Source organism: Pongo pygmaeus, chromosome 3, assembly GCF_028885625.2.
Source record: "Pongo pygmaeus isolate AG05252 chromosome 3, NHGRI_mPonPyg2-v2.0_pri, whole genome shotgun sequence".
NCBI lineage: Eukaryota > Metazoa > Chordata > Mammalia > Primates > Hominidae > Pongo > Pongo pygmaeus.
Genome location: NC_072376.2, coordinates 25,794,063 through 25,809,063, shown reverse-complemented (window position 1 = coordinate 25,809,063; position 15,001 = coordinate 25,794,063). Strand labels below are relative to the sequence as shown.

The 15,001-nt window shown below is 34.6% G+C and overlaps 1 protein-coding gene across 9 annotated transcripts in view; it reads right to left on the bottom strand.

The window, feature by feature from the left end:
• TBC1D19 (TBC1 domain family member 19) overlaps window positions 1–15,001 on the bottom strand; it is a 207,103-nt gene that overhangs the window by 92,847 nt on the left and 99,255 nt on the right. For all 9 annotated transcript variants that reach the window (XM_063663586.1, XM_054485276.2, XM_063663584.1 and 6 more), the window contains 2 exons: window positions 6,959–7,033; window positions 2,296–2,358 (listed from right to left, as the gene is read on the bottom strand). In XM_063663586.1, the coding sequence (XP_063519656.1) occupies window positions 2,296–2,358; window positions 6,959–7,033 (138 nt within the window). The remainder of the gene's footprint in view (window positions 1–2,295; window positions 2,359–6,958; window positions 7,034–15,001) is intronic.

Below are 15,001 nucleotides of genomic sequence, written 5' to 3'. Positions count from 1 at the left end.
GGCTTCAACAGTATGTTTACAATATTAGGTAGACCATGCTGTTAATAGATGTGCTGTCATCTAGGCTTTCTTGTTCCATTTATAGAGCACAGGCAGAGTAGATTAAGCATATTTCTTAAGGGCCCAACGATTTTTGAAATGGTAAACGAGCACTGGCTTCAACCTAAAGACACCAGCTGCATTCACCCCAAACAACAGAGTCAGCATATCCTTTGAAGCTTTGAAGACAAACATTGACTTCTCCTCTCTAGCTATGAAAGTTCTAGATGGCATTTTCTTCCAATGGAAAGCTGTTTCATCTACACTGAAAAATCTGTTGTTTAGTGTAGCCACCTTTATCAATGATCTTTGCTAGACAGGGACAATTTACTGCAGCTGCTACATCAACACTTGCTGCTTCACCTTGCATTTTTTAAGTTATGGAGATGGCATTTTTCCTTCAACCACATAAACCAACCTTTGCTAGCTTTCAATTATTCTTCTCCAGCTTCCTCTCCTCTCTCAGCCTTGATAAAATTGAAGAGATTTAGGGCCTTGCTCTGGATTAGGCTTTGGTTTAGGGGGATGTCATGGCTAGTTTGATCTTCTATTCAGACTACTAAAATTTTCTCCATATCATCAACAAGGCTGTTCTCCTTTCTTATCACTCACGTGTTCACTAGAGTAACACTTTTAATTTCCTTCAAAAACTTTTCGTTTGCATTTACAACTTGGCTGTTTGGTGCAAGAGGCCTAGCTTTTGGCTTATCTTGGCTTTGGGCATGCCGTCCTCACTAAGCATAATCATTTCTAGCTTTTGATTTAAAGCCAGAGACATGTAACTTCCATTCACTTCAACATTTCAAGGCCACCACAGGGTTATTATTGGCCTAATTTCTATATTGTTGTGTCTCAGGGTATAGAAAGGCCTGAGGAAAGGGAGAGAAATGGGTAATGGCCAGTTGGTAGAACAATCAGAACACATGCATTTATCATTAAGTTTGCCATCTTAAGGGTGCAGTTTGTGGCATTCCAAAATAATTACAGTAGTAACATCAAAGATCACTAATCACAGATTACTAATCAAATATAATAATAAAGTTTGAAATATTGTTAAGAATTACCAAAATGTGACACAGAAATATGAAACAAGCTCATGCTGTTGAAAAAAATGGTGCTGATAGACTTGCTCAATGCAGGGTTGCCACAAACCTTCAATTTGTAAAAATAACAATATCTGTGAAGCACAATAAAGCACAATAAAGTGAGATATACCTGTATATTCAAACATTTACTGAGTACTAAGAATTAGGTACAGGGCTACATATTAGCTACATAAACAAACTTTTAGAAGAAGATTTTTGTATTCTCCAACTTTTAATTAATAACTAGCTTTATATTAAAATGGAATTTTAAGTCCACTATTTAAAAAAATTAAAAATTTTAATTATGCATTTGAAATCACAAGAATCTCTTAAAATTGTTTCTGGGGTTATTTAAAATTTTAGCTTTATAAATAAGTCTTATAAAGTCTTTATACTTTAGCTCTTGGAACATATGATAAACCTTCTTGAGAGATGCTTATTTAAGTTTATATTCTCTCTTAAACATATATACACCACAACACCATTATCAAACAAAAACCTGCTCATACAAACAGTGGGGACCAATTTACCTTTAATCAAGCAGAAATTGCTGTGTAGAATCTAGGTATTTCCTCTATGACATTTGTATTGACATTCATTCAAAATCAAATTATTAATATGTACATATAATCTTTTTAAAAAAGAACATCATGTAGGCAATTCTATATAAATTACATATTTTCTATTTATGATAAATGATTTTATTCTAGATGTGAAAAAGTAAGAATCCAAGCATCCACAATATCTGCAAATGAAATGATCAAAGGATAATCATGACACTCCAAATTGATTTTGAAACATTATTTTTTCAATATCTTTAATTTTAAAAGTATAATGCAAAATGCTTTCTCCAAACATCTTGGAATGGCTTAAATATGAATTTGACATCTGATTTAAGCATCTGTGCCAATAACAAAGATAGAAAACTTACCTGCCAATACCTCCTTGTTGTACCATATATGACAAAAAGAAACAATTGGGAACTCTTATTCTCCTATCTAATTTCACAGTAAAAACAAAAGGTAATCTTATCCCAAACTTAGAACATTTCATCTGACAAGCATGCCATGGATTACAAAAAGATTTAGTCAACAACAGAGATATCTCCTAAAGTATCATGATATAGAGAACCTAAAACAAGAACACTATATATGTTAATTTTTAAACTTACCTGATATAAATAATCTTCAAATACAAAATAATAATCATCATTGCTTGCTGTCAACTTCACATCCTATAATTAAAAGTAGACAGTACTGAAAAGAACTCAAATGGATCTGTCTGTAGTACTATAGCATACACACATATTTAGAAGCACTACAGCAATAAATTTATTACTTTATGATTATAAAGTTCTCAATTAGATTTTATCATTGCTATGTATTTACTGAACTAATATATGTGACACATTATTTGACCTTGAATTCCTCATACTTTTTAAGGTCCCATTAGTAATTCTTTAATATTTATTTCAATTTTATCTCCTTTTAATCTAATATCTAGATGGCTTAAAGCTAGAAAAGAAAAGAGGATGCAATCATAACATCCAGAAGCAACCATAACGATCTGGCCCCAAATTACTGTTCCACTCTCACTGTTCAAGTCCAAATTCTTGCCATTCCCACAAAAGACCAAATATCTTCCATGTCTTTGTGATTATTCATTTGCAAGTCACCACTTGTTACTGAGAGAGCAAGAACGTTGATTTTCTGTATTATGAGTTTAAGGGCCAGTTCACTGACTTCCCCTGGATAGCATATTAGTTTCCTTCTTTAAATATATTCCTATTCTCACTTTCTGACTTGAGTCTACCTTAATGATTTCTATGAGCCTCCCTATGACACTTAGCCACTTTGAGCTCCAACATCTTAAATGATTTTTGTATACGTAGTACCACCACAGTGCTTAGCACCTAAATACCCAATACATGTTTGATGAGTGAGTAAAAATAAATATGATAAAATTATTAATAGAAATTAATTATCTTTTCCTGTGATATAATTCATCAGTATATAGGTACCCCTCTCCAATAACAAGCAAACAAATGAACAAAAGTCTAGAAAAATGAACTAAAACATTTGTGTTTCCCCCTGGATTGTCTCTGAATATTATGTCCAGAGTTGGAATCTGCTGCTTGTGTGCTTCAGTGTAAAGAACATAAAATTCCAACAGATTTAAGTAAGATTTGAAATCCAGTTCTACTACTTTTAGCTGTATGACTTTGGTCAGTAACTCTGAGCCTAGATCTCCATATCCATAAATGAGGATACCACCCCCTACTTCAGAAAGGATGGGTAAATGCCTAGCACAGTATCAGATAAAGAGTAAACATCCAGAAAGCTTTTTTTAAAAAATTCACCAAAAGCCCTTTTACTTATAATAGTGTTCATCTATTTACAAGTAAATATAGATCCCAAACCTTACATGTATCCAAAATCTCCAGATGTAACTATACCATGCTTTTAGACCCAATATATAATCGATTCAACAAGTACTGATTGATTGGTTGGGATGAAGGATACGAAAATCAAAACTTCAAAAAACAAACAAACAAAAAAGAGGACAAACAATAAATGTTTACCATCAAGAAGTCTACAATCTCACTGGCAAGATAGTAAAAACATGGGAAAATCACAAAGAAATGTTACAAAAATCCATGGTCAAATAGCTCTAACAGTCTATAAAATTCAACCAGGCTGTTGAGCAAAGTAGCAATCAGGGGAGGATGGAAAGGGTCATAGATGTCTCTGGGGGTAGCAAATGTGTGCTAACTCTGAAAAAACCATAATGACACAGATTAAGGAGAAAGAAACGGTCCAGCCTTCTGTGTCAGAAGACAACCTAGACAAAGGTAGAGATCATGCATTCTCAACAGGGGGATACTATTGCCTCTGTGGGCATGAAAACTGGTTCTTGGAGGTCAACAAATTTTACGTATTACAATGGTATGTGGCCGACCAGAGCTCATCCCTACCCATCCAAATCTTATTTTTTGTTATTTACTTTTTCTTATTAGAGAGAAGTTAATTAATCTTTCTCTCCAGGAGCGTGATAATGAAGAAAGGTTGAAAAACACTAGTATAAATTATCAGATTATAGTAAATGGTTGAAAACTATAGAAAGTATGGATACAAGGCAAGTTTGTTAATAAAAAAAAAAACAGAACCATTTAATAAATTAGCCTAGGGAGGGTTCAATGATGTTCTGTACTCACAACATCATTGGCTCAGAATATCTATGACTTTCCATCCTCCCCGATTGCTACTTTGCTCAACAGCCTGGTTGAATTTTGTAGACTGAGCTATTTGACCATGGATTTTATAACATTGCCTTGTTCCATTTTAAAGAACATTGCCTTGTTCTTTTTAAAGGTTAAAAAGAATTCCACCGTATTTTCAGTTAAATTTACTTAAGTCTTTGCTATAGGGAGCTGTAATAACATGGATTTTTTTTTAAATGATCATTCCCTTAACGGCTGACTTCAATAATGTTTGGAGTGATTGGCAGAGCCCAACTAAGTCAAAAATAACCAGAGACAGATATCTTCCTAAAAACATTCACGTTGTGCACAGCTTAGATGCCATCAAAACTTTCATTCAATTCCTCAGGCACAAATTACTTCCTTCTTGAAACAGATTTTCTTTACTGACTCAAACTGAAATTTGTTTTGGTGACAAAGAGAACTCTCATCCTAGCACTCCTTACTTTTTTTTAGCTTTTTCACGTGTGAGTTTCCTCTCATTTGATCAGAAAAGAGGCTAACGGTCTTACAGGCCAAAAGATCTCTTACATTTTTGATAAAATAATCCAGTGAGCATAATAATTTGACCTCAAACTTAATAGTAGTATCTGTGATCCAAATCTAGTGAAAAACCTCTGTGAGATACAAGACTTTCCATCAAAGGACTGTATCCTCTCAACTCTCATTTCCACTTACTGTAGATCTTAGTGGTTAAGAATACAGTTCTGAAGTCAGATTGGCTAGGTCTAAATCTTGGCTTCACTACTTAATATGTTAATTTAAACAAATTTCTTTCTTTATCTCAATTTCCATAACTACTTTCTGCTTTGTTATCACACATGTGTCACTATGTTGCTGGTAAGTAAGGAAATGATGTTAGTATAACATGGAAATTGTATTGGTTCAGATGCAATTTTTCTTAAGCAAGAGGAGCTGGAGCAGAGGGAGGAGAATTATAACCAACAGCAGGAAAAAAAAATGTCTTCAGCTCAGCTGCTGCTGCATAGGCATGAGACTTTATAGTTGCTTTTTAAGAACATTAAAAACAGGCATTGGCACTGGGGCTCCCTCTTGAGAGAGGCACACTCCCAGCCCAGCACATTTCTTCACTGCTGTTCTCTTGTGCTCACCTTAACAGTAGCCCCAGTGGCCCAGAGCACCACTTCCACTTGCATTATTTTAGCATTTCTGTTTTATTATTTTTATACATTTTTAATAGCTCCTACCAGAGCAGCCTGCCTGAGCTGTCTGATTATTCTCCCAGGCCACCAATGATTGCTTTTGTTAGTACTCTGATTACAAAGTTGCAAAAATTTTGAGTGGGTCTACCCCAACCCTGTTTTGCCCATAAGCTCTGTTATTTTTAATGTGTGGTTTTACAGAATGCAAGTTTTTCCGCAGAAAAACAATGCATTCATAATGCATAGCCTAAATGTTGGTATCTGCTACTCTTAGGTAGTTGTATGCACTAAATAGTAATCTATGTAAAGGGTTTAGAATACTATATGGCACTGTAAGCAGTCATTTGTTAGTAATAGTTATTATTACCCCGGCCATGTTCTACTCAGACACATTTTCAGGTCCTCAATATGTAATCTTCTTTTTCCCATTTCTGAAACCTATAATAACATGACTTTCTCCCTTATATTTCAAATCTAAATTTTAAATCTAAGACTTTTAAACTGCCTAATATTAATTCAGAATTATTAATATCCTATATTACACATAAAGTGTTAGCTACACCAGACCAATCTGGTTCAACTTCTATGTAACAGAGTTATGAGCTGTTTTTCAGTTGCCATGGACCTCCAGGTTGAAGGTCACGTAACCTGAGCATGGCCAGATGAACCAAGCCTGCAACCACAGGTGGAACATATGTGACAGGACTAAAGAGTGGGGTCTGAATTAAGAAGTGGACATCACATGGCAGTATCCAGAATTTAATCAGATCAAGCCCTGGCATCACCCCATGGCAGGATCCAGTCCAATCAAACCTTTCTAACTACAAAAACCCAGTGCTTTGGTGCTTGGCTTTCTATTGTGTACTGGAAAACGGACCCTGTTTGGCTCAGTGATGAAAGCATTAACTCAGCTCTCAACTTGATTATCAGATACTTGGAGGCAAAAACTCAATGTGTCTCTGCCTTAAAACCTGAGATATACTTAGCCATATGTCTAGAAACTAAAAGAAATTAAAAATTAAAAATGACTTCAATATAAAGAAAATAAACAAGTATGCCCTAAAGAATCATAAGATAAAAATATTATTATCCGGTTTTGCTTTTCAGTTGCTTTTTACTTGGTTTGTGTCGAAAGCTTGAATTTAGAGATGTAAGAAATGCTTATCTTAATAAAAAAATAGGAGAACTAGGAAAGAATCATGAAGACAGCTTCAAAGGGAAAGAAGATAACAGAGAATGCAAACTGCAAATTTTGAACACCAACTTTAACTTTACATGTATAAATCTAATCACTTAAAATTATTTTTCAAGGTTAATATATATCATTATACATAGCACAGGCTCTGCATACTGAAGAATCTCAATTTTAAATTATATTAATGAAAGGAAAAACTAAGCTGACTTTTACTTACTTTATAGATTAGACTGTCCACCAAAAGGTCATGTTGTATCACATTGGTCTTAAGCTGCTCATAATACAAGACATCCTAAATTTAAAAGTAAAACAAAAAAATTAAAGGTCAATCACATTTATAAAGTCAGACTCAAACTCATATAATAATCAATAGTATTCTAAACACTAAGAAGGGCAGGAACTCAGTGTTATTCACTACCGTAACCCTCATGCCTGACTAATAGTAGATGTTCAATAAATATACTTACTTCTATCACTTAGGATAATATCTGGCTCCTGGTGAGTATTCCGTCAATATTTGCTAAGTTAACTATAATTTAACTTTAATAGCAAATACAGTATTTATTAAGTACTTATAGGTGCCAGGCACTATTTTACCCACTTTACATGAGTTAACTCATTTAATCCCAAACCAACAAAATGAATTAGGTCAGTGATTATTATTCCCATTTATGCTTGAGAAACTGAAGCCAAGAGAGAAAAGTAACTTGCTATCCAAGGCCATAAAGCTAGTAAGATTTAACCTCAAGAAACCTGGCCCCACAACCTATACAAAAAACTCAGAAGGATTACTTTATACTGCCTTTCTAATATCTAAATTATTACAAAATAAAAAGTTTAAGCATAACAAAGAACTCCTGGTAGTAAAAGCAATCATATAGGATATAAAGTCAGCTTTTAATATTAGAATATGGTCCCATATGCTTGAGCTCAGGAGTTTGAGGTTACAGTGAGTTATGATTGAGCCACTACTCTCCAGCCTGGGCAACAGACTGAGACCCACTCTCTAAAATAAATAAATAAATAAATACAAGAATATGGCCACATAATATTATAAAATCTGATTAACTGCACAACAATGAGATTAGGCTAATATAATAGAGAATAAGAAGTGGAAGAGAGGGAAAATGGAAAGTGGAGAGAATAAGGGAGGAAAGGAAGAAGGGGGAGGAGGGACTAGAGACAGTAATCAAGTTAAGCATCAGGTTCATAGTTGGTCAGGGCATTAAGGATGAAGGTAGGGATCAACTGGGTAATAGTTATGCTAACAAGAGATGGAAATAGTATCTCGTTGCTTTAGCTGACCTGTGTATTCCTCCAAATCCCTCCTTTCACCTCTCAGGCACTTTAGCCCTAGCCTCCTCTCAAACCCAAAGGCAATTTAGCACATGCGGATCTGTATGACTCCTCCTGACCTCACAGAAGGGATGTGGGATAGGGGTCTGAGACAAGGAGGAATATTTACTGCATGTAGCTGCCTTGCCAGGATAAAATCTGACTCTATGTTTCCTGAAATATGATTTCTTCATTGCAAAAGATGTTTAATACATAGTTCTTTGGCTTGAGTCAAAGTGCTTTTTGCCTAATGATGATCTGGGCATTTACTGGCTATTTTTAGTCATTTAAATTTTAATTAAAAAGCCTTAATTGGTCCTCATTGTTTTCATTTTTTAACTAAAGCAAAATTATTTTACTATTTTATTTATCTTCCACTGTATCTACTGAATCTATCTCTCTGGCTAGAATGCAGGCTCCTTAATGGTAGAAACAGCACCTAATTCAAATATCAATTCCTGCCAGTTGGCATAAGTAGAGTAACGCAAAAGCTATGTTTAGGGGTTTGCCTCTATTTAAAAATAAGTTTAAAATTACAAACTAATATATGACCATTAAAATAAGTGAAACAATCTAAAGTAAAATAAAGAAAAAGTTAAACATCCTTTTCCTTCCATTCAACCATCCCAAAATAACTAATATTATTTGTATTTGGTATTGTATTTGTGGTGTTATTTGTAATTTGTATTCTTCCATGCTTATATCTATCTCCATGCTTATATTACTATGTAATCACAGTTGGGCGTTTTGTGTTGTCGTTTTTCAATATGAAATGGAATCATACCATACTCATTATTCAGCTTCTCTAACCTAATGCTATATCATGGTTTTCATTCTTGTTAAACAATACACATTTAACTCATTCTTCTTAATAGTTACATACATTTAAATATTTTTAAAGCTCTGGTATAGATTTGTCACAATTTGTTTAATCATATCCCTATAGATGGATACTCAGGTTGTTTGTCTCTACAAATAATGTTGTAATATCCTTAGGCGCTATGTTTTTATATCTGCAGAATAAATTGGCAAAGGCAGGATTACAGACTGAAGGCTGTATGTATTTTTTTTTTTTTTTTTTGGAGACGGAGTCTCACTCTGTCGCCCAGGCTGGAGTGCAGTGGCACGATCTCGGTGCACTGCAACCTCCGCCTCCTGGGTTCACGCCATTCTCCTGCCCCAGCCTCCCGAGTAGCGGGGACTACAGGTGCCCAGCACCACACCCGCCTGATTTTTTTTTTTTTTTTTGTATTTTTATTAGAGACAGGGTTTCACTGTGTTAGCCAGGATGGTCTCCATCTCCTGAACCTGGTCATCTGCCCGCCTCGGCCTCCCAAAGTGCTGGGATTACAGGCATGAGCCACCACGCCCGGCCAAGGCTCTATGTATCTTAAACTGGGCCACAAATTGCCTGACTAATCTCAGAAAAAAAATCAATTCAAATTCCCACCAGCAACATGAGAGCACATTTTATCTATGTACTCACCTCTTTTAAACAATTTCATGCATGAGAAACATCTCATTGTTGTATTAATTTGCACTTTCCCAACTCAATATAGTTGAAGAATCTTTCATATATTTATTGGCCATTTGAATTTCCATTTCAATGATTTGTCATTCATAACATATACCTATTTTTCTATTAGATTATCTTTCTCTTAATAATTTGTTAGATTTGTTGTTTATAAGGAAGATTAACTGTCATTTGTATTGCAAAAATGTGTTACTTGATTTTGGTTTATGGTATAGATTGACAATTTATTTTTATGTTTAATTTTTGTAGGTATATAGTAGATATATATACTTATGAGTTACATGAGATATTTTGATATAGGAATGCAATGTGTAATAATCACATCAGGGTAAATGCCTCAAGCATTTATCTTTTGTGTTACAAACAATCCAATTATAGTCTTTTAGTTATTTTTAAAGGTACAATTATTTTTATTATGGTCACTCTGTTGTGCTAGCAAATACTAGGCCTTATTCACCTGTTCTATTTTTTGTAACCATTAACCTTCCCCACTTCCTCTGCACCTACACTACCCTTACCAGCCACTGGTAACCATTGTTTTATCCTCTATCTCCATGAGTTCAATTGCTTTACTTTTTAGCTCCCACGAGTAAGTGAGATCCAGCAAAGTTTGTCTTTCTGTGACTGGCTTATTTCACTTAACACAATGACCTCCAGTTCCATCCATGTTGTTGCAAATGACAGGATCGCATTATTTTTCATGGCTGAAGAGTATTCCATTGTATATTTGTACTACATTTTCTTTATGCATTCCTCTGCTGATGAACATTTGGGTTACTTCCAAATCTTGGCTATTGTGAATAGTGCTGCAATAAAATGAGAGTGCAGATATCTCTTCGATATACTTATTTCCTTTCTTTTGGGTATATATGTAGGAGTGGGATTGCTGGATCATATGATATCTCTATTTTTAGTATTTTGAAGAACCTCCAAATTTTTCTCCATAGTGGTTCTACTAACTAACATTCCCACCAACAGTGAAGGAGGGTTCCCTTTTCTCCACATCCTTGCCAACATACATTGACAATTTTTCAAAAGTACTCTATGGCTTTAGGTTTTCTTACTTGCTTTGGGCAAGGCTCCCCCACCACATGCTTACATAAATATTTTCCTAATTTTATTTCTACAATTATCAATTAAAATTTTTTTTAATATTTATAATTCACGTGGAATTTATTCTTCTACCTAGTTATCAAAAGGTCTGTTTTCTTTCAGAAGGCCCTCAGTTATTAAATAAACCATGCATTTCCAATTGAAATAAAATGCTAGACCTGGATCTATTTATGGACTCACCATTCATTATTTTTCACAATTTATTGGGCTATTCTTAAACATTTAATCTCCATAAGAACTTTAAGATAATTTCATCCAGTTAAAAATAAAAATAATTCTCTAATAAATTTGTTTTGGAAAAACTGACAAATTTTATAATATTAAGACTTTCCTGTTTTCATGAATGACATTAAGGCTCTCCACTCAAGAATGATTCAGATCTCAGCTGTGTGACCCTAGGTAAATTAACAAGCTTTTCCCAGCCTCAGTAAAATGATGAAAATAACAGCAACTTCTCTGTAGGTTGACATGAGGAATAAATGAATTAATACATGTAATATGCTCTGAATAGTATCTGGCACAGGGTAAGTGCTATGTAAGAGTTAAACATTATTGCTCTTTATAGAGTATTATAATTTTCCTCATATGGATCCCGTCCTGCTAAATTTGTCTTATAGATATTTTAATGTTTCTACTATTGTGAGGTATTTTTTCACTGTTATATTTCTAATTCATTATTGATAATAGAGAAAAAACTATTGATTTTGTATATTTATTTCATATCCCTGTTTGTAATTTTTAAAAAATCTATTGGGTTTTCTGGGTATACAGTCATGATCATCTGCAAAGAAGATGACTGTATCTCTTCTTTCCCCAAACATAAACCAACTCATTTCCACATCTTCAGCTAGAACCTCAAAAACTATGACAAATAATACTGGTGAATAATCACTGCCTTACTCCCAATTCTAATGAAAAGAGCTTCAACATTTCTGTTTAAATTTATTATTGGTTTGGGGAAATAGTTGTATTATTTTTCAGTAGTTCGTTTAAAGATTTGATTACAAATGGCTGCTGAGTTTTATTAATGTCACTTGACAACTACTGACATAATTGTAACTACTTAAAATATATTGGCTTTCCCTAATATAACCCTTTTAATGTCTAATAAAATATAAAGTAAATTTAAAAACATTGATATTTGTATCTAACAAAGATACTATATACATAATAATTATTTTTTATACTTTTCCTTATTCTCTTGAATAACGTATCACATAGCTTAACAATATTAAATCTTTAGTATATATATATATATTTTAAATCATATTTTAAAACTGCATTAGCAGAACATGCAGTTTTGTTACATAGGTATATATGTGCCATGGTGGTTTGCTGCACCCATCAACCTGTCACCTACATTAGGTATTTCTCCTAACGCTATCCCTCCCCTAGCCCCCTACCCCCTGACAGGCCCCGCTGTGTGATGTTCCCCTCCCTGTGTCCATCTGTTCTCACTGTTCGACTCCCGCTTATAAGTGAAAACATGCAGTGTTTGTTTTTCTGTTCTTGTGACAGTTTGCTGAGAAGGATGGTTTCCAGCTTCATCCATGTCCCTTGCAAAGGACATTAACTCAACTTTTAGTATATTTTATTTAAAATTTTGTTGGATGTTTAATATTCCTGGCTAGAAGATAGAAGTATAGCAGTAATCCAGATAGACAAGTAACCTAACCTCACAGAGCTTTAGACTAAATCAAGGCCTTTGTTATCTGGTGACTTAGGCATAAGCTTGGACAGAGTTCTTAAGAGTTCAGCTGTTCTTTATCAACGATTGTGCAGTATATTTTACTGACACAGGGACAAAATCATATACCTCATGGTCCCTTTATTTTTTCAAAACAAAATTTTTATGTGGATTTTAAATTGTTAGTTTTCTCACAAATGGATGCAAATAGTAAGCTGAATTAAGTAAAACACATTATTTTCCCACCCAATTATAATGCTTAAAGATGTAAAAGCATCTAAACCAGTTATGGGGCTGGTTGCTGCCTGAATAGCAGGAGACTATGGAGTTAATAATTTGTACTCATACAAGGATCCCCACTTACCAATTTGAATAACTAAAGATGGTTTCCTGAAAGATTAGACACAATCTAAATGCTATAAATAAATTAATATCTATGACTTTAGACAGATAACAGTGCTTAGACAAAAATCTATTCTCAATTCTGGAGGGAAAAAACATATCGGAGAATCTGAGACCTAAAAAAGACTTTAGAAATATCTAGTTTCTTTTCTGAATTTTCACATTTAAAAAGTCAGATCTGGCCAAGTTAACTGTCATAGCTGGTGACTGAAATAGTTTCCATAATCCTCAGTCTATGCTATTTGATTTCAATAGTTTTTAGTGTAATTTATCCATATAACATGAGAGAAAACATTGGTAGGAAAGTCAAAATTACACCATATGCTTACAATCAATGAGACAAATTTTTTATGTTAATATTTTAATTTATCCAATAAAACATATAAGGATCTATAAAATTTAATGATTACCAATATAAACAGAATAGTTTAAAAGGCTATTTGATATAAGTTCTGGTAATGTATATATATGTAAGAGTAATAAATCATGATTATAACAAGCAATCTTTGAAAAACAAAGTAGCCCAATTTTTAGCATCAGAGAATATTTTAATTTCAGTACTTTTTTGGTATTTTACACAAATTTACACTGTCTTAACTTAAGAAAAACAAATATGCTCTTGGGAAATAAAAAAACCCACAGAATTCCTAACAGTTTATAGCTAATTGTAAGATGAGTAGACAAAAGGCAGAGAAGGCATTTCAGGGAGAGAACAACATGGTGCAAAGACAATTCAACGTGTCTTGTAGAAAATATTGAGGTATAGATTATGCCTTTTCTTTTAGACATGATATATTTTTCTTTTAGACATATGATATATTTTTGAGTCTGATATATATGAAACATATAACGGAGTTCTCTAGCCAGGATCCCCAGTCCCCAGTGTGCAGACTGGTACCAGTCCAGTCCGTAGCCTTATAGGAACTGGGCCAGGAGGTGAACGGTAGGCCAGGAAGCATTACTGCCTATCAGATCAGCAGCAGCATTAGAATCTCAGAGGAGTGTGAACCCTATTGTGAACCACATGGAAGCTGCCAAGTCTTGGAGCTTGCACCCTCTGAAGCAGTGGCCTGACCTGTACCTTGGCCCCTTTTAGTCATAGCTGGAGCTGAAGCACGGGACACAGGGCACCATGTCCTGAGGCTGCACAGAGTGGGGGGGCCTGGGGCTTGGCTCAGGAAACCATTTTTCCCTCCTAAGCCTCTGAGCCTGTGATGGGAGGGGCTGCTGTCAAGGTCTCTGACATGCCGTGGAGGCATTTTCCCCATTGTCTTGGCAATTAGCATTTAGCTCCTCATTACTTATGCAAATTTCTGCAGCCAGCTTGAATTTCTACCCAGAAAATGGGTATTTCTTTTCTACCACATTGTCAGGCTGCAAATTTTCCAAACTTTTATGCTCTGTCACCTCTTCAGTGCTTTGCTGCTTAGAAATTTCTTCCACCAGATACTTACCCTAAATTATCTCTCTCAAGTGCAAAGTGTGAAAGGAAAATAAATCTTGGGGTCCCCAAATCACTAAGCTAAAGGGAAAAGTCAAGCTAGGGACTGGGTCATGCAAAACTGCCTCCCCTTTTGTTTCCTAAAAAAGATGATTATAAGATGAAAAGCTACATACCTCCCCCATATTTTACCCACAAGGAAATTCCTAGTGAGCTCGAAGATCTTTACCGTAAGGTGTTTCTGTTAAAATTTCACTATGGCAATGTAAATTGATAGCTTATTTTTACAGGTGCAGTCACCTCCCTGCCCACCAGACAAATGCATATCTGATTGTTTCCCTGCCCCATTTTTTTCTATGTTATCTCATATAAAAATGCAGATTCCCCACATTTTTCCTCGCTCCATTTGGCTATGTCATCTGAGGTAAAAAAAAAAAAAAAAAAAAAAGCAGTTTTGCTGAGCCAGGCAAAGGCATGAATAACTATTTTTCTCTGCCCACCCCTTACATAAAAATTGTGTACTTCTCAATACCTCGCTCTTTCCCCTTTAAATTTGGAGCCCTCAAAATCATCTTTGGAGAAGGCATAGACCTGTTTCCAGGATGCACATTCTTAACTTTGGCAAACAAACCTCCTAAAATAATTGAGACTTGTCTTGTCATTTTTCTCGACTGACAAAAGTTACACAGATCTCTAGGGCAGGGACAAAATGCTGCCAGTCTCTTTGCTAAAGCATAACAAGAATCCC